Source organism: Lentinus tigrinus (genome assembly GCF_003813185.1).
Source record: "Lentinus tigrinus ALCF2SS1-7 unplaced genomic scaffold L226scaffold_38, whole genome shotgun sequence".
NCBI classification, from domain to species: Eukaryota; Fungi; Basidiomycota; class Agaricomycetes; order Polyporales; family Polyporaceae; genus Lentinus; species Lentinus tigrinus.
The window spans coordinates 182991-199325 of NW_027137947.1; the positions used below are offsets into that span (position 1 = coordinate 182991).

General features: G+C 54.9%; 6 protein-coding genes across 6 annotated transcripts; 2 read left to right on the plus strand and 4 right to left on the minus strand.

The window, feature by feature from the left end:
- Positions 1–410: 410 nt before the first annotated feature.
- Positions 411–3144, plus strand: L226DRAFT_470395 (RdRP-domain-containing protein; the record flags this gene model as incomplete). The annotated part of the gene is made up of 12 exons (XM_067676306.1): positions 411–634; positions 686–881; positions 943–1081; positions 1131–1505; positions 1560–1794; positions 1843–1865; positions 1917–1976; positions 2023–2372; positions 2425–2728; positions 2785–2877; positions 2940–2991; positions 3045–3144. The coding sequence occupies 12 exons, from the start codon at positions 411–413 to the stop codon at positions 3142–3144; spliced, it is 2151 nt and encodes a 716-aa protein (XP_067530922.1).
- Positions 3145–4515: 1371 nt separating this feature from the next.
- Positions 4516–7081, minus strand: L226DRAFT_230527 (MFS general substrate transporter). The gene is made up of 10 exons (XM_067673086.1): positions 6928–7081; positions 6417–6858; positions 6198–6340; positions 6093–6135; positions 5932–6040; positions 5630–5878; positions 5529–5575; positions 5209–5477; positions 5056–5151; positions 4516–4997 (listed from the first exon to the last, which is right to left on the minus strand). The coding sequence occupies exons 2-10, from the start codon at positions 6796–6798 to the stop codon at positions 4656–4658; spliced, it is 1680 nt and encodes a 559-aa protein (XP_067530923.1). The 5' UTR covers positions 6799–6858; positions 6928–7081; the 3' UTR covers positions 4516–4655.
- Positions 7082–9182: 2101 nt separating this feature from the next.
- L226DRAFT_230537 (ribosomal protein S5 domain 2-like protein) lies at positions 9183–10133 on the minus strand. The gene is made up of 2 exons (XM_067673087.1): positions 9386–10133; positions 9183–9329 (listed from the first exon to the last, which is right to left on the minus strand). The coding sequence occupies exon 1, from the start codon at positions 9990–9992 to the stop codon at positions 9390–9392; it is 603 nt and encodes a 200-aa protein (XP_067530924.1). The 5' UTR covers positions 9993–10133; the 3' UTR covers positions 9183–9329; positions 9386–9389.
- Positions 10134–10782: 649 nt separating this feature from the next.
- L226DRAFT_470302 (RNA-binding domain-containing protein) lies at positions 10783–11956 on the minus strand (the record flags this gene model as incomplete). Its single annotated transcript, XM_067676300.1, has 4 exons — positions 10783–11331; positions 11389–11640; positions 11704–11864; positions 11920–11956. The coding sequence occupies 4 exons, from the start codon at positions 11954–11956 to the stop codon at positions 10783–10785; spliced, it is 999 nt and encodes a 332-aa protein (XP_067530925.1).
- A 397-nt stretch (positions 11957–12353) lies between these two features.
- L226DRAFT_574875 (uncharacterized protein) lies at positions 12354–12797 on the minus strand (the record flags this gene model as incomplete). Its single annotated transcript, XM_067685117.1, has 2 exons — positions 12354–12712; positions 12767–12797. 2 exons carry the CDS (start codon positions 12795–12797, stop codon positions 12354–12356), a joined length of 390 nt encoding a protein of 129 aa, XP_067530926.1.
- Positions 12798–13035: 238 nt separating this feature from the next.
- L226DRAFT_554862 (SNO glutamine amidotransferase) lies at positions 13036–14290 on the plus strand. Its single transcript, XM_067683025.1, has 5 exons — positions 13036–13054; positions 13107–13252; positions 13305–13436; positions 13496–13779; positions 13836–14290. The coding sequence occupies exons 2-5, from the start codon at positions 13111–13113 to the stop codon at positions 14109–14111; spliced, it is 834 nt and encodes a 277-aa protein (XP_067530927.1). The 5' UTR covers positions 13036–13054; positions 13107–13110; the 3' UTR covers positions 14112–14290.
- Positions 14291–16335: the final 2045 nt, after the last annotated feature.

A 16335-nucleotide genomic window follows, 5' to 3' on the forward strand; every position in this document is an offset into this window, starting at 1 on the left:
GGATTTCTACAGGGCGCAACCGTTCACACAGGATCCTTGACTGACCGCCAATGCTCATCCACGAGACCACGCTTTGGGACGGTTCTTCATACGGCATGCCAGGGCAGGCCGAGCGAGCGTCAGGCTTAGCGTCGACATCGTGGATTCCTGGAATGGGTGACTAAGTATTCAGTGGGGTTCTATGATGAGCTTCTTACCAGTTGATTGCATGCGTTCGAGGTGAGTGTAGGTGCGAATATTTTGCGAGATTCAAACATACGGCGCGATCAATGTCGTGAGTGATTCTGTCCGGCAAAAGCCGTCGGATAACAGTCATGTTGAACTTCACTGATCTGAATCAGTTAGCGGTAGACTGTACTTAGTTACGACTCTCCTCCTGCACGCCCTTTACGACTCTACACGACCACTTCATGATTGAAAAGTCCTATGTATCTATTTGCACAGCGCGATGTCCCGATGGGAGGAACCTTGGAGATGTACAATTGCAGAGGCATCCTTCGTCTCGTGCGATGCGTCTCGTCAACGACCCGACACGCTTTCTCCTTGTTTCCGTCCCGAAGCAGGTGAATAAGGATGTGCTTCGCGCAACCTTGTCGCGGTGGGTACACCAAGGCGTAGAAATTTACAGCATCCGGTCAGCCAATCCCCTTCCATTCTCTGCGAAGTCTAATCCATTACCCCATAGGTACCGCTACCTTGGCTTCACGGAGTCGCAAGTGAAAGCCGGCAGGCTCGTGTTCTTCCGCGAGGACGAAGAGTGGAATATCGAACGCCTACTGGCACGCTTCGGAGACTTGCCTTCTGTCTACTTCAAATCGGGGTACGGCAAGTATGCCGCGCGTCTTGGACTGTCCTTCTCCTCCACGGTGGAGTCACTTGATGTGTGTCGTGTTTGTCTATAATTCTCACAATCGACAGAGTGTATTGAGATAAAGTTGTCAGATACCCCATCCCATGGCTCTCCAAATACCCGATCTTACCGCGCCAGACGGCTCCCTTTATAGTGACGGCTGTGGGATGATTCGTGACTCCTTCGCGGCACAACTGTGCGCGAAACATGACTTACCCTCGGACACAACTGGTGAGTGCCATAAAATCATATGAATCAAGCCAATTGATGCCTTGTATAGTATTCCAGGTTCGCCGTGGTGGCATCAAAGGGCTCCTGGTGCGCTATCCGGACGCCCAGTTCGACGCGCTTTGTGGTACCCGTGCAGACAGCGATGTTGCTCCCCTGATCGCATATCGACCGTCCATGTACAAGTATGACGGTGGTCCTACCGTGCTCGAGCTCAACAACTACAACTCGTCGCCTGCCGCAGCGCGCCTTAACGTCCAATTGGTGGTGCTTCTCTTGACGTTGGGCGTCTCTCCGAGCGTCTTCCAACGGCTCCTCCAGGACCAGCTCGACTTAATTGACAACATTCTGACAGACCGGGCGAAGGCACTCGCGTACATCAGAGGAGAGCTTGATGCAGCAGCAGAGGATAGTCTGAATCAGGGTCGTGAGTGCATACGAGTATCGCAATCTATTGACCGTGCTCATGCGTTCCTGCCAGTCTATAACCTCCTACTTGCTGGACATGACTTGGCGGAACCTATTGTGAGGCAACGCTTGCAGCGATTCCAAGGATTTCAGTATGAAAGCCTTCGTAAAAGGATGAACCTTCGAGTGCAGGATTCGTGTTACATCTTCGGCGTTGTCGATGAAGAGGGTGTGCTTGGTCCGGACGAGGTTTATATCAACCTTCCGAGTCGCAGTGGCGTCTTAGTGCGCGACGTCGTGGTCTCTAGGTATATTCTTCCTCTGGAGGTCTTGCCGATGTCTGATAGTCTCTACAGAACCCCTTCGTACCATCCTGGAGGTCAGTCTGCAGATCATTGCGGCATCGTGCGCCTTCTGATAGTTGTCGTAGACATCCGTAGGTTACGCGCAGTTGACCGTCCGGAGTTAAGGCATCATCGCAACTGCATTGGTATGCTCCGTGCTGTTGACGACCTCATCATGCTTACAACCCATAGTGTTCCCGTCGACCGCGCGGCACTCGGTTCCTGACACAATGTCCAGTGGTGATTTGGATGGGGACAAGTACTTCGTTACATGGGATCCGTCCCTGCTCCCTCCTGCAGAAGCACCACCTTTCAATCGCGCACCGTCCCTAACGGCCCAACTAGCTCGTGCTTCATCCTCTAAGCCTATTGGTCAGCTCGCCGATTTGCCATCGGCTGCTGTGGAAACATTCATGCAACTCAAATTCAATGCACTAATGGGACGGATGGCTAATGAGTGGTCTCAGCATGTGGAGAGTTCGCCTGCGCTCGCCAATGCACCATACCCGCTGGCACTTGTACCCCTCATCGAAGCGGCACTTGTAGGTCCCCCGTCTGTGCTAATGATACGCCCACTGAATCGGTATAACCTAGGATATCATGAAGTCTGGGGACGACTTCGCTCGACTTAGAGCGGAGTTCAACGAGGTTCAGTCAGGGTATCGCCGGGACAGTACGTCAGGTTTTGTCAGCCCTATCCAGCAGCTCCGAGATATGATTCCGCACACGGATCTGTCGGATCATACGAACAAGTTGAGTGCCGATCGGTGCGATCCAGCGCTTTCTCGTCGAGAAGAGGATCCCGCCCGGTGGCAACACTTCCTCGTGGAGGCACGAGAGATGATGCCACGATTCAACAGAGACCTTCGTAGAGCCATAATACTAGACGAGGGTGCTAGTGAGTTCTATCACATCTGACTAGCTGCACACGATGACTCAGCCTCGCCATTGCAGAGGAGCAGGACTCCGAATCCCACCGCAGCCTAGATGAGCCGCCCAATGAAGCCAATCGGGTGAAGCAAGAGTATCAGCGTCGCTACTTCGGAGGTCGGGTCTACACTCGCTCAGGGTCGAACCGAGTTATTGACCTTTGTGACCTGGGTATGTAGGGGGATGTACGGAGTCAGAAAAATGCGACCAGCGTTTCAGAGCATCCGCGTGGTCCGTTCTCAATTCGCCTATTGTACGCTCAACCACTGAAGCAACATCCGCAGGTACTACTATGGCTACACGCAGAAGAAGGAAGCGTTCGCCTGGCTAGGAGAAAGGTATCTGAACGAGATCAAGGCTTGTGAGTACCTTCGTGGATGTTGATGGAGCTACGCTGATTGATTCCTCCTGTAGGGTCATCCAACGGAAATAGACCGCCATTGTTCGTTGGGGCAGCAAATCCCCAGTCGGCGCTTTCTGTTATGCAATCGACGCCTCTTACTCGCATAAACTCTCAAGCTACTCTAGTGGATGAGCCCTCCGACTCACAAGATGCTGTCTCGAGCACGGCGACGAGGGAGATCCCCGAGGAAGCAGAACTAGATGCTGAGCCTGAGTCTCCAGTCATGCAACGAAGGAGCAGTCGCAAGCCCCTCGTCACGAATGCAGAGACGGGGCCACCTAGACGAGCAAATTCCGAGCAGCGCCATGTGTCAGTCGAATCCAATCCCAAACCTCGTTCACCGGTAGCAACAGACTGCCGCTATGATTGTCCGAAAGGCCACGTTTGGATCATCCCGTCGGCAAACAAGTACACTCGGCAGTACTTCTGCCATAATTGTCACATGAAGGTCTGGGAGAAGAAGCGGGATGGATATTGGGTACCAGAGAAATTGGTCGTCTGCCAGCCTCGGCCCGTCGACAACAGGTCTCCCGAGAGTGCGACTGCGACGCGGCTCACCCCTGAATCGCCTCCAGCAATTCCCTTGCCCGCTGCTTCTTCCCGGAACGTACCAGAGGACAAACATAACAACGACAGTGACGATGCCATGTCTGTATACGAGTCTGCTGCCGAAGAAGAAGTGGTACCGTCACCACGAGTCTCGTTCGACGCCCCTCTTCGCAGCCCTAATGCCCCACGGCGATCCTCTGCGGGGCGTTCGTCGATGGGAACGATGAGTTCGGACGCTCCAAGCTCTCTCGCTGGGATTCCCTTTCTTCCTCGCCTTCCCCGGATCTCAGGGCGCGCAGGCACAGATGTGTCCACTCCGATCGGATGCCCTCGTCAAGTGTCGTCTCGAATGATGTCTGCTGCCATATGGCAGTCAGTCCGCACTCCAGCATCCCCTCCGCCGTCTGAACTGCCTCCTTCCAATGTCTCGTCTCCGCGGTCTTCTGAACGGGCCTGGCCGCGCGTCTCTGACCATCCGAAGCCTCCCGCACCTGTGGCCATCTCCGACTCTGACGTGGGTGACTGTCGAGGCGGAGCGAGCCACTCGTGGAAAGTGGACTGGGCGAGTGGTACGCATCGTCGCTACCAATGTCGTCGGTGTAGCATCAACGTCAAGGAGAAGAAATTCGGACACCCTCAAGCCCAGGTCTGGATACCTGCCTAGTGGACTCGCGTGGTGGTGAAGACTCGAGTCCTGGACTCTTGATTATAGAAATGTTCCGTCTCCCTACCCTCTGCGATACCTCACCATACCCGATCATACGTTCATCAGCCCTTCCCTAGACCTCTTGACTTTCATGCTTCGTTCGCTTTCCTAAGCTTCAGATTATGTGTATGATACGTAGAGGATGTAGTAGCGTATGTGTATGATGGATGCTAGTATGTACTATGTAACAAGTGGTATAACTTACCCGCCGATAGCATAAATATCAGAAACCGACGCTCATGCTGTTGCGACCTGCCCTTTCTCTTCATCTGCAATCTTCTCCCCTTTCTCCAGCGCGAACCTCTCGTCCATGTGCGTCGTCATCGGTACCTCTTTCAGGAGCAATACGGTCAAGAACCCAGCTCCACATACCCCGATCATGACTTTCCATACGATTGACAAACTGTCAGCGAAGGCAAGCTGTACCTCGGCGCGTAGGGATTCGTCGAGGGTGCGTATCACAGGAACTGCAGCGAACGCGAGGTCCACGTCGCCGGGAAAGAGGGATACAAACGCTGCTGGGAGCGTGCTGCTTAGGCGGTTCTGAAGGATAACTCCTGCCATGGCGATGCCCCATGTCTATAATATAGTATCCGGTCAGGGCACGGTGAATCTAACGCATTCAGGCTTCACTAACCTGCGCAAAGCTACGACAAAAGGCGAAGAAGGCGACTGCCGCGGCATTGCGAGCTACTGGCAGCGGTGCCAGAATAGGGAACAGTGTAGAGGCGTACTGCAGAATTCCGGATGGTGAGTATGTCTATCTCTGACTACGAGTGCATGTGCTTACGTTGATGCCAGTTCCGGCAGCGGCGATGAACTGGAAGCCGGCCCACTTGGCGGTGGAACTATCAGGACGCAAGAGAGTCAAAAGACCGACGCCGACGGCCGAGAGGGTCCATCCCAGGTAGTTCATGGGCCGATATTTCTGCGTGACCTTGATCGTGATACCGCAGAACATTGCGAAGGGAGTCATAACGACCGAGATGGGAAGTGTATCCACACTGGAGCGGATTGCGGATGCACCCATGCATGCCTGGAAGAACACGGGCATGTAGTCTATAGGAATGTCAGCGTCCGTGACATGTGTAACAGCGGATGAAAGCGTACAGATGATTGCGATGCTGACAAAACCGTGGAGAAAAGTAGCCACGAAGCTGGGAGTCGTATTAGGATGACTAGATGAGCTTGGGAGAGACAGCACTACTCACGCGAACAGACTAGTCCGGTTGCTCAAGAGATCAAACGGTAGTGTGGCGGAGGATGTGTTGTTGCCAGTCTTCCCCTCGGATGTTGAGCGACCAAAGAGCATGTACTCATAGAAGAAGAACGCAGCCATGAGGACGACCCCGCTTATGAGAGGCCCGAGGACATGTGCAGAGTTCCATGGATAATGAACTCCTCCCCATACAAGTCCGATGAGTGTAAGGCTTGATCCCGCAGCGATAAGCCCATTTCCTCTGTCGCGATGTTGAGCCGACCGACGACATAATCACATAGGGAAGTCACTCACATCCAATCCATGCGAGACAGCTTCGTCAATACAGCTCCTCCGGGAGTATTGACTCGGAGGAAGATCGCCACAAGAGCGAACGCCAAGCCAGTCAAGGGCAAGTTGAGGTCTGGAGTGGATAGCGCGTCACAGGGAGTATTGAAGACACTGAGTTCACTGACAGAAGAGCCATCTCCACGAAGCCTTCTCGGAAAATACCGCTCCCTTTAAACCGACCGATTAGCTCGCGCACCTGGAGGACAACGAAGAACTAACGAAGAACTCACGATAAACGGCCCAATCCCAGCCGCCAAAGCATACACCATCACAAGGGCAGATTGATATGCCGCACGTTCGGCCAGAGGTACCAAGTCGGAAGTGATGATCTGGGTCATTGCGTAGATGCATCCGCCACCTAATCCTTGGACGACTGCGAAGAGCATCAGCCAGCCATTCGGCACAATCGGAACAGCAAGCCAATCACTTGAAATCGAAAAAAAACGTACCTCGTGCAGCCACCAACATACTCATGCTTTGCGATGCCCCTGCGAGAGCACTGCCGAGGGCGAAGATGGTGATTGAAGTGAGCATGACGGGTCTTCTTCCGAAGATATCCGCCATGCGGCCGCATAGAAGGAGCACCGCCGTGCTGGATAAAGCGTAAGCAGACCCGACCCAAATGTACTGGTCCCCGCCTTGAAGGTCTGCGACGATGGTTGGCAAAGCGGTGGGAACGGCGCATAAGTCGAGCACGCTGAGGAACAGTGAAGCCAGGACAGCGATGAAGGCCATCCAGAAAGCCAACCCTTTTCGAGACGAAGTCTTCTTGACATCACCCAAGGTGGAGAGGCTAGTGTTGGTTCTGGAGGCGAGTGTGTCCTGAGACATGGCGGGTAGAAGCGGGCGAGACTGAGATGCACTCGTTGGAATCTCGTCTCATTTTATGTCCTACAGTCCGATCACACGGCACACCTGTCAGCCAGTCCCCGACATAACATGCAAACCGCCGTTACACACCTGGACCTGAGGTATTGCTTTGTAGGCGCAAGTATGCAGCGATAGTATCATCTCGGCAGCGCCCTTGCATGTTCCGGATGCGCGTTTTGCAAGGCCGCCCACCGTTGCCCTCCACAGAGCGGTAACGGTATTGTGGGCGCATTGGCGGTAGCCTGCTTATCGAAGTGACTTCAGTGTGGCGAGGTATCCCCTCTTCAGTACCTTGCAATTCCATGTGAAGGACATATACAGTTTCGGCTCAGCGAACGCAACCCTGCTGTTCCAGAGACCTGAGTTCACAGGATGTCAAGGCAGCCAATGTTGGGGTCAAGTACGCCACTGTAGATATACTTGGGGAAGTTTCGAACGTTTCATGACGTGTGGTTTCGTCAGCCGAGTAGTGGCCTTGACCCAAGACCGCACTGCCCTGCGCCGCCGTTGACGACCGATAACAGTGAGGGAGAGGCTCGTGTTATCCGACATCGGCCGCTGGAGGCACCTGTTGCATGTGATAGCAGATCATTTTGAGAGTGCCTTGTGCTCAGTATGGCTGTCGGAACAAAAAAGAGCGGATGCACACTCACAAAGTCTTGGTCTACATCTGCATCGCAGCGCCAGGATGTGCTCCATCATCACTCCTTCTGAGCCACATGTGTCTCGTCGATCCTGAGCAGACATGTCCCTAACTCGGCCCTTCGGGCGTCGTGCAAGGGCAACAATACTTGGAAAACGCGGTAACGATAATGGTGTCGGCTAATGTAAGTAGGATACTGGAAATGTGGAACTTACCGCCACCCGCACCCGCTGGGCCGTAATGCACTGGCAACGCATCTTATCCGGGGATCACTTGGCCGCATAGTCTACAACCACTTTTGACGGTATCCTGAGTTTCCTCTGGGAAGAACGACGAGCTGAGCAGACTTCAAGGCTGGCTGTAAGCGGAATGGTGTCCAGACCCTATCTGCGAGGAGTCGACAGCGACCGACTGTATCGGACTCGCGCTGACACTGGTGTCACCTTTCGTCTGGGGTTGAGGGTCTTGCGAAGGGGCCAGGAAGGATAGTTCCTATCGGTGGAATCTGGGCTGAGGGACGCCGTATTCAGTTCCGTTGTAGAACGGAGAAATGGCCGATGCCCGGTCACCGCCCGATGATACCTGATCTTGTGTCGAATATACGCCACGAGGGCGAGATGACCCTTCGAGACACGCAGAGAAATAAGCCACAAGCTCCGGGCTGGTTGGGTATGCGGGGGTTGAGCCGAAACGTGCGGAGGAATACACGTCATCCACGGCCATGGATTGCCACCTTCAGTGAAACGCCACATGTTTTAGGACGACCTTGCAGTCACTTCCACTGTGCGGATACAAACACGGCAGCTGCAGCTCCAATTAATGAGCATCCGGTCGTCGGTGCACCATGAATCATGTACTCAACAGGTTCACAGAGCCATTCATGCCGAAACGCGCCGCCGTCGAGGCGGCAACCGAATGCGGGCGCGTTCCTCCCGTTGTTCACTCCGGCGGTAGCGCGATTCGCAAAATTGAGCGCATGGAGGGTCGGAAGTGCCTGGTTCAACGACAGACCCGCGAAGCAATGGCTGGCTGGAAGCAACAGGGGCGGAAGATCCATTGGCTCGTGACCTAGAGGTCGCACTCCTGCATAGACTACGACTATACGGCGGACTCGTAACTCAGCGGACTTCACGAAGCCACAACATAGGCCTCGGGCGACTCTGTAGGGCGGGGCTTAGGTCTGCTATGCAAAGCAAGGGCGATCAGTGTGGCGATCGACGAGAAGCAGAAGAAGCAGGACAAACCTGTGCATTGCATATAATCTAATCATCACTATCGTGGGAGTAGTCATGTCATCAGTCTACTTATGCACTGAGCACTCCGTGCAGCCGGCACACAAGGGAGCTCGCGCGGACGTCGAGTTGGATGGATGGACGAGTCGTCGGTCGTATGCGAGCTGGGCTAGCGATCTTGTCTGGAACTGTGGTATGGCATGTCATTGCTCGGCACGGGTAAAGTCACGCCGTGGGGTGTTCTACAGTAGAGACATGGCGTAAATCGGGGGATCCGCGAGCCATTCCTAGTCTTGACAGAGCTTTGGTATGTATCCCTGCTCCGATGTGACTGTCCCCAAACGACAACGTCAGTCAACTCGGACAGAAGGTAAGTGCAGTACTCACTATTAGTATAACAGAAAGGAACGCACACACGTTGCGGATTGTTGCCCAATGTTGGTGCCCGAACAGGTCCGAGTTCGCCGACTTTCACTGGGGACGTGCATATCCTGTCCTAGTCTGACCGGATAGGTGACTGGAAGCCTGGACAAGGCTCAATGGTGGTGTAATGGGGCCTTGCGCTCAATTCTCAAGGTTGGGGGTGTTGTGACGCGCAGTGCGGACAACGCTAACTGCTTCATAGACCTCAGTGGATGAGGAGCAGACATATACAATGCGAACAAACACACACCTGATTACTTCCGCCTCTTCCGACCAGGATCATTATTCCGCACCACTGTGTCCTCCCGAGGACCCAAATATCCTCCACGCTCCAGGGCCTCCTTGGCGACGGCAGAGATACATCTCCAGCGGTCCGAGCCAAGCTTCACGCCCCCATACCACCTAAACACCACCAGCGCGACGTTCTCGCAGTGTCCCAGCTCTAGCAGCCGTTCGAGCCGTTCCCCCGCACCAGCTTCACCGCCATTGGACGACCCCAGAAGGAGAGAGTTGCCGGAAGCACTGGGACGCAGCCTCCACGCGTACATGGCGTGCGAGGCGCGACGCGTGCGGGGTTCGGTGTTGTGGAGGTGCGCGAGGAGCTGGGGCATTGTTTCGGTCCTCATCCATCCCGAGAGGTTGATTTGTTCCTGAGACGATGTAGGGCGCGGGATCTGAGAAGCGTAAGCTTGGAACTTGGACTTCAGATGGGTGACTTCGTCGGAGGTGGCGATGGGCGAGTCCCAGGTCGACGTCGTGTAACAGCGAGCTTGTAGAATCGTCCTGCGAGGGCAAGCACGACGCGAGCAGGCAGTTGGTGCGGTTCCAGATACTAGTCTCATGTTGCTGCGACACATAGCTACGGTGGTGGTGGTACGTGAACCGTGGAATTGGAGGCAGAGATGAAGTCCGAGAAAGTCGGAGATGAAGTCCACACCAGAAATGATGATGTATCATTCTCACGGCGGGCGTTGCACCAGAACCGGCTACGAGAAGTGTCATGAGAATTTTCGACTGATTTTACCTTACCTTGAGATCTTTCCCCGCTTTTCGAGCGTAGGAAAGGTAACCTCTTTGTATATTGTCCTTGGCCAGTAAAGGCAACATATCTGGGGCACTAATTGGGAACTTGAAAGGATCGTAATATTCTACCATTCCATTGTCCAGAAAGGCGACCCGGAATATGTTACCTTTCAGCCTGGATGTTACACAGCTGAAAGGTAGCATATTCCGCAATTTCAAGATTTCAGGCATCCGTTGAGGTCACCTAACTCGAGTCAACTTCTCGAACAAAGGAAATGCTGCATGCTGGCAGCCTTTTCTCCTTCAAAAAAGGACTCTTTGTAATGAGACCTCCTCGAGGCTCCATGATGTTGTGAGAATCATCGGATAGGCAACCCTTTCAGTGGGCAAGAATACGGGGAAAAGCTACAGATAAGGTGAAATTAGTCGAAACTTCCCTAGCAATTTCTCGTGGCTAATTCTGGGCACCTGCCCGCCGTGTCTATGAAAGAGTAGTACAACGCGCAGAACTCTGCGCGATAACATAGCAAAGCAGCCGACACATAATACAGGCATTACTAGTGTCCGTAGCGTACTCGTCGAACTACCAGACGGAGACGAAGACTAACTAATGTTCGCAACACATCACCGCGCGTACGGGTGGTAACTGTGCTGCCCCCTCTGGCCCGCCCGCTGCGGTCCAACACCTCCACTCGGCCCTGTAGGTGCATTCCGAGGCCCCCTCGGGACGTTCGGACCCAGCGACCCAGGGCCGCTCGGCATGCCCATACCCGCACCCATTCCGCCGCCGCCACGGCCCATACCCATCCCCTGGGCGCCCATGCCCATCCCGCCACGCATGCCCATGTTCCCGCCCATCCCGCCATACTGCCCGCCCATCATCGCCGGGTTCATGCCGCCCATCATCGGGTTCATGCCGCCGATCTGCGAGATCATGCGCGTGTAGAGCTGCGCGAGGGCCTGCGGGTCGAACTGCGCGTTGCCTGCGCCCTGTGCGCCTGCGTTCCCCCCTGCTCCGCCTGCACCCCCGCCGGTGCTGTAGTTCTGGTTACCGTACGCGCCGTTGGTCTGGGTGTATCCGCCTCGGCCGCCGCCGCCGCCGCTGGGGCTGCTGCTGCCGTTCTCGGCGTAGGCCTCGCGTTGGGAACGTGGCTGGGCAAGCTTGACGTCAATCTGCGGGAAGGGGGTTAGCTGACCATGCGATGCGCATGAGTGAGAGATGAGACGTACGAGCTTGCCGTCGATTTGTAGGTTGCCAAAGCCGAGCATGGGCTGGACGTCAACGTTCTCGAACGACACGAAACCGAAGCCCTTGCTGCGGCCAGTCTCTCGGTCTAACATGACGGTGGCATCGACGACCTTGCCAAATTGGGAGAAGAACTCGCGCATGGACTCGGAGGTGACGCTGCCTGGGAGACCACCGATAAACAACTTGGTCGCACGCTGATGCTCTTGTCGAGGGATTGCGCGCTTCGGGTCAATCTACAGTGAGAGACAGACGGTCAAAAAGACGATCTTGATACAGGAGATAACGACACTACGTACGATCTTGCCATCCAAGAAATGTTCGCGGACCATCACCGCGTTGACGGACGCAGGATCTTCAAATGTCAGGAACGCGAAGCAGCGCGACCGGCCTGCTGCGTCCCGCATGATCGTGCACGCCTCGACCTTGCCGAATTGTGAAAAGTACTTCTTTAAAGACTCTGCGACGACACACTTTCAGTACTACGCCAGAACGAACCAGTACGACGTATATACCATCTGTTGTGTCCCAGTTCAAGCCGCCGATGAACATTTTGCTACAATACATACGCCCATGTTGCAAGCACGCGGCAGAGGGTGCGGGACGTCATTGAGGTCACGAGGGCGGACGTTGGGGACAAGGGTACATAGAAGAAAGCGCTGTTATTAGCACCCGTTACCTAGAACAAAGAGCAGTCATAACAAGGAGAAAGAAGTGGACGACTCTACTGTGCGCAACAGTGCTAGCCTAGACCTAGGAGAGCTGGACGTGCTAGAGCATGCTAGTGCTAGCTAGGTGGGAGGCGAGGTTGACTACCGCGGGCGCATTGCCATCGTCTCGTATCTAAGACCGATCCCGAGTCGACACCCAACCCTGCCACACCACACAGCGAGCGCCATGGATATTGAAGGGGCTGCGCATGTCAGTGCAGCAGGGGGGATGCAAACACTCACCCTTCTTCCTTCATCTCAGACGGACGTACAGGCCGATCAACTCCCGGAGCGCCCTGGTAGCTGTCGTGCCGTGGTGGGGCAGGTTCCCTGTGATCTGGCTGGCGTTCTTGGTAGATGGGGATTTGCTGCGTCGGAGGGGATGTGTATGACGGGATGGCACTTGTTGTGGCCTCACTGGATCTTGGGGAATACGGATTGTGTTCGTCGGACGAGGTGCTAGTTGGGATGGGCTGTGGTTCTTGTTTTACCACCGGTTTGGCCTCTTCTTTTACGGGCTCCTTGACTTCGGCCTTCACAGGGGATGCTTCGGGCTCTGTGGGCACTACAAACTCGTTCTCGTCATTGCCGTAGAGGTCTGCGAAAACGGGGGTCGAAACCTGAGTGCATCATGAGAATTGGAGGAACATACCGCCATAGAGGTCAGCATCGAGGTCAGACATCGCCAGAGAGTAAAAGGGGGAAGCGGAAGAGTCGTGAACGGTTGTCGTCGTGGTCAAAGGTGTGTGGAGAAAACGGCAAGCTGTGCCTGATAACTTAAGGTCTCGGCCAAGCGGAGTTTGAACGAATGTATGATCTGGCGAGACCGCTTACAAATAGGCCCCCTTCCGAACTCCGCCCAATTTCGGAGTTTCAAGGAACGTCGTGCTCCGGCACCCGCAAAACTGCAGCAGACTCTGAGTCATACCAAGCCGCTGCGGTAAGTCGATAGGCATTGTGACGTTGCACAAGCTCTGATCAATATGCTCTAGTTGCATGATAAGAGAGGAAGGGAGAGGCCAGGCCACCTCGCTCATTCCAGCCTCCGAAGCAGCGCGCACGAGCGGTTATCCGGGGATCGAAGCAAAAATGCAGCCAAGCTCGCCGACTCCAGACATTGTTACGATAGGCATCTTAGGTACGCGTTACCAGCGCACAGGACGTCTAGCGGTCGCTCACATGTGCCGCAGCTCTGCAGGGCGCCTTTGCTGAGCATCAGGTGATGCTGCAGAAGGCATCCCTGAAGAGACGAGTAGTTATCGTGCTCGTTCGTCAGCAGGAAGACCTGGATAAGTGCGATGCACTAATTATTCCAGGAGGGGGTGCGTTTCGCAGTCTTCCTACTGCTGCGTACCTGACGGTTGTTCACGATCGCTTGCAGAGTCTACCACGATCGCCCTCTTGGCGCGCCTGGCTGGCCTGCTCGAGCCCATCCGGGAGTTCCTCAAGACCAAACCGGTCTGGGGAACATGTGCTGGCGCGATCCTTCTTTCGCGCTCGGTTGAGGGCGCAAAGAAGGGCGGCCAGGAGCTCCTCGGGGGTATCTCCATCACTATTGAACGGAACGGCTTCGGTTCGCAGGTAGAGTCCTTCGAAGCGCCTTTAGAAGTTGAAAGCCTCCGAGAGGCCAACCGCCCTTTCCACGGGATATTCATCCGTGCACCTGTGAGTCGCCGGTTGGTGAGTGGGAAGTTCGAGGTAGATGCTGACCATCGGTTCAGGTCGTAATCGGACTTAACCCGTCTCCAACTGACCCCCCAATACAAATCATCTCGCGCATCTCTGCTTCCCTGCTTCCTACCTCACAAACTGCTGTCCCGCTGGACGAGGACGACACAGACCCCCGGGACTCTCGGACGATCGTAGCGCTCCGGCAGGGCTTGCACCTGTTGACAACGTTCCATCCCGAGCTCACCAAGGATGATCGGTTCCACGAATACTTCGTACGGGAGTGTGTCCTTCCAACCTTGTCATCCCGATCTTCGTCACCTGCGTGATTTCTTGTAGCGGTTCTAACGCTTGGTAATTCGCCCATAGAGGTCCTAGACTTGGCCTGTATCGCATTGCTATGCTTTGTATTCCCTACCGTTGTCTTCCGTACACGACTGTTGTATATTGTGTTATCTATGCGGGCACTGGTCTCGAAGGCTCGCCTATGTTCTGTATAAGTGCGTGGATGACTCCGAGAGGCCGCGGCTCGCCACAAAGCCAGCCGTGACCGGTACTGAGCGAGGCACACGTCTGACAAAGTGTATCCCTTCGGTGACAGCTCCCGGAGGCCTGTCTCGACATCTGCCCAGTACTGGAGATGATCCCACGACAGGACGGGTTCCTTGTCGCTCGGGGACGATCCGTTAGTTGACGTGACGAAGACCTGCTCCACATGGTAGACTGGTCCGAAGTGTTCGTCGAAGGACTCCTTCTGCACTGTGACTTTGCTCTCGGAGTCGAGAGCAAGTGAAGAAGATTAGTCGGCATCTCGGCATAGATTATCTACTCCTTAGACGCCGTTAAGGCGCTTGGATGCGCGCTAACAATTTCTCGCGACTGCTCAGTGCGCAAAAGGACGCGTTTTGACTCGCGCGTACACCGTTTTGTATGGTCGGGCCACATTGTTCGTTGAGAAGAGGCTTCAACAACTCCAAGTTGACACCCCCCAGAACGCGTCCTCTCCCACTCTACCTCTCACGTCGAGCGAGAGTCACCAGCCATGCAAACAGAGACGACTGCATGGTCACAGACGACATGCCCAAACGCAGTCCACCCAGCAGGCCTCTCAAGGCGATGTGGTTGTCGACGAGCATCTTTGGAGATACCTCGTAGCGTGAATCTCTGCCACCGCCGCGGCAGCCTTCGAGAAGGTCGAGGCAACTGATCGCATCGATTCCAACCGTGAAGGGCACAAGAATGATACCATCCTCCCAGGGATGAAGATCAGTGAGTCGCGACGCGTCGCGTGTCTCCTTCACGCGTTCACTATTTGACACGTCCTAACGCGCGCACGCCAGGTAACTTCCATTCCCCATTGCCTGGGTTGAGCTTGTTCTACCACAAGCCGGAGGTATGTCCCATTGATCCCAATCTCCTCCTGCATCTCATATGCGGGTACGCAATATGCCCCAGACTCGGCGGTATGATGATGGAGCACGTGACGCATGTGGGCATTACGCTCTTGGCGGGCTCCCATCGTCGGTCGCTGTGGAAGTATCACTCGATGACCCTGCAGTGGACAGGCAGGGTGGATGTGTCTTGGGGGAGTGTTTAGTCCCTGCTGCGTGTTCCAAGGCCAGAGCTAGCATCGCTGAATGACATGGACGCAAATGTGCAGCACGAAGCTCGATGCGGAGAAGGGGTTGGCGCTGCAGCAGAAGGAGGTGCTGGAACTGAAGCTGTTCGAGGTGTAAGTCTGCGTTTCGTTTTCCATTACATTCCTAGTTGGCGTGGAAGAGAAGTGCTCATGGGAACATTCCTCCTTTGCCACACAGGCCGAAGATGAACCGGGCGACTTGCAGTCGAGCGGACTCGGCTTTCGAGCATGCTTTGCACGCGCTCTTTCTATTGCAGCTTTCGCTGCGCCCTCTAGGCACCATACGGAAGATATGTTTGCCGGTGCGTGTAATTGGATGTGAACAGTGGGTGTACCATGGATTGCGGATGTATTTCGAGTGACGCGCAACGGTCATTCTAGCCAGGAGCTCCCAATTTGTCCGGCCCGGGTTGATGAATTGTCGGAATCAGGTGTCCTCAAGATGGTGCGGGGGTGGGGTGGATTCTGTCTGCGCCCCAGGCCACGTGACGTGAACATCGAGACCCGGCACATAACGCGGCTGGATATGTATGTACGCTGCGGCCGAATTCCGAGCTCCGAGTGGGTGTACAGCGAGTGGGTGTACAGTATGTACCCAGGTGCTGGGGAGCATATACAACTACGAGAATGCTGCTCGAGAGAGCGTAGCTCGAGCTTGTTGCATACTGACCCATCTCGTAAGCTGAGACTATCGATATGTGCACAGGAGCGTTGGGAAGACACTGTGGCTGCCATTGGCCCAATAGGTATCCTGACAAAACACTACCGACACCGGCGGTGATTATCTGCGATGGAACCAGCAGCTGACGTGCCCCTAGAGTCTCATAATGGAAGAACCTCGACGTCGCGACTACCGGAGATAACAAGATATTTACCTGAATTGCATTGCCGTTCCCAGTGAGTCTTTCCCAACA

Excerpts from the sequence above, each read along its gene's own strand:
- L226DRAFT_554862 (XM_067683025.1), top strand. The coding sequence starts at position 13,111 with ATGATAAGAGAGGAAGGGAGAGGCCAGGCCACCTCGCTCATTCCAGCC. Across the intron at positions 13,253-13,304 it reads TGTTACGATAGGCATCTTAG|CTCTGCAGGGCGCCTTTGCT; the intron begins GTACGCGTTACC and ends CATGTGCCGCAG. Across the intron at positions 13,780-13,835 it reads GGATATTCATCCGTGCACCT|GTCGTAATCGGACTTAACCC; the intron begins GTGAGTCGCCGG and ends CCATCGGTTCAG.
- L226DRAFT_230537 (XM_067673087.1), bottom strand. The coding sequence starts at position 9,992 with ATGTGTCGCAGCAACATGAGACTAGTATCTGGAACCGCACCAACTGCC.
- L226DRAFT_230527 (XM_067673086.1), bottom strand. The coding sequence starts at position 6,798 with ATGTCTCAGGACACACTCGCCTCCAGAACCAACACTAGCCTCTCCACC. Across the intron at positions 6,341-6,416 it reads TATGTTGGTGGCTGCACGAG|TCGTCCAAGGATTAGGTGGC; the intron begins GTACGTTTTTTT and ends TGCTCTTCGCAG. Across the intron at positions 5,879-5,931 it reads CTGTCTCGCATGGATTGGAT|AGGAAATGGGCTTATCGCTG; the intron begins GTGAGTGACTTC and ends ACATCGCGACAG.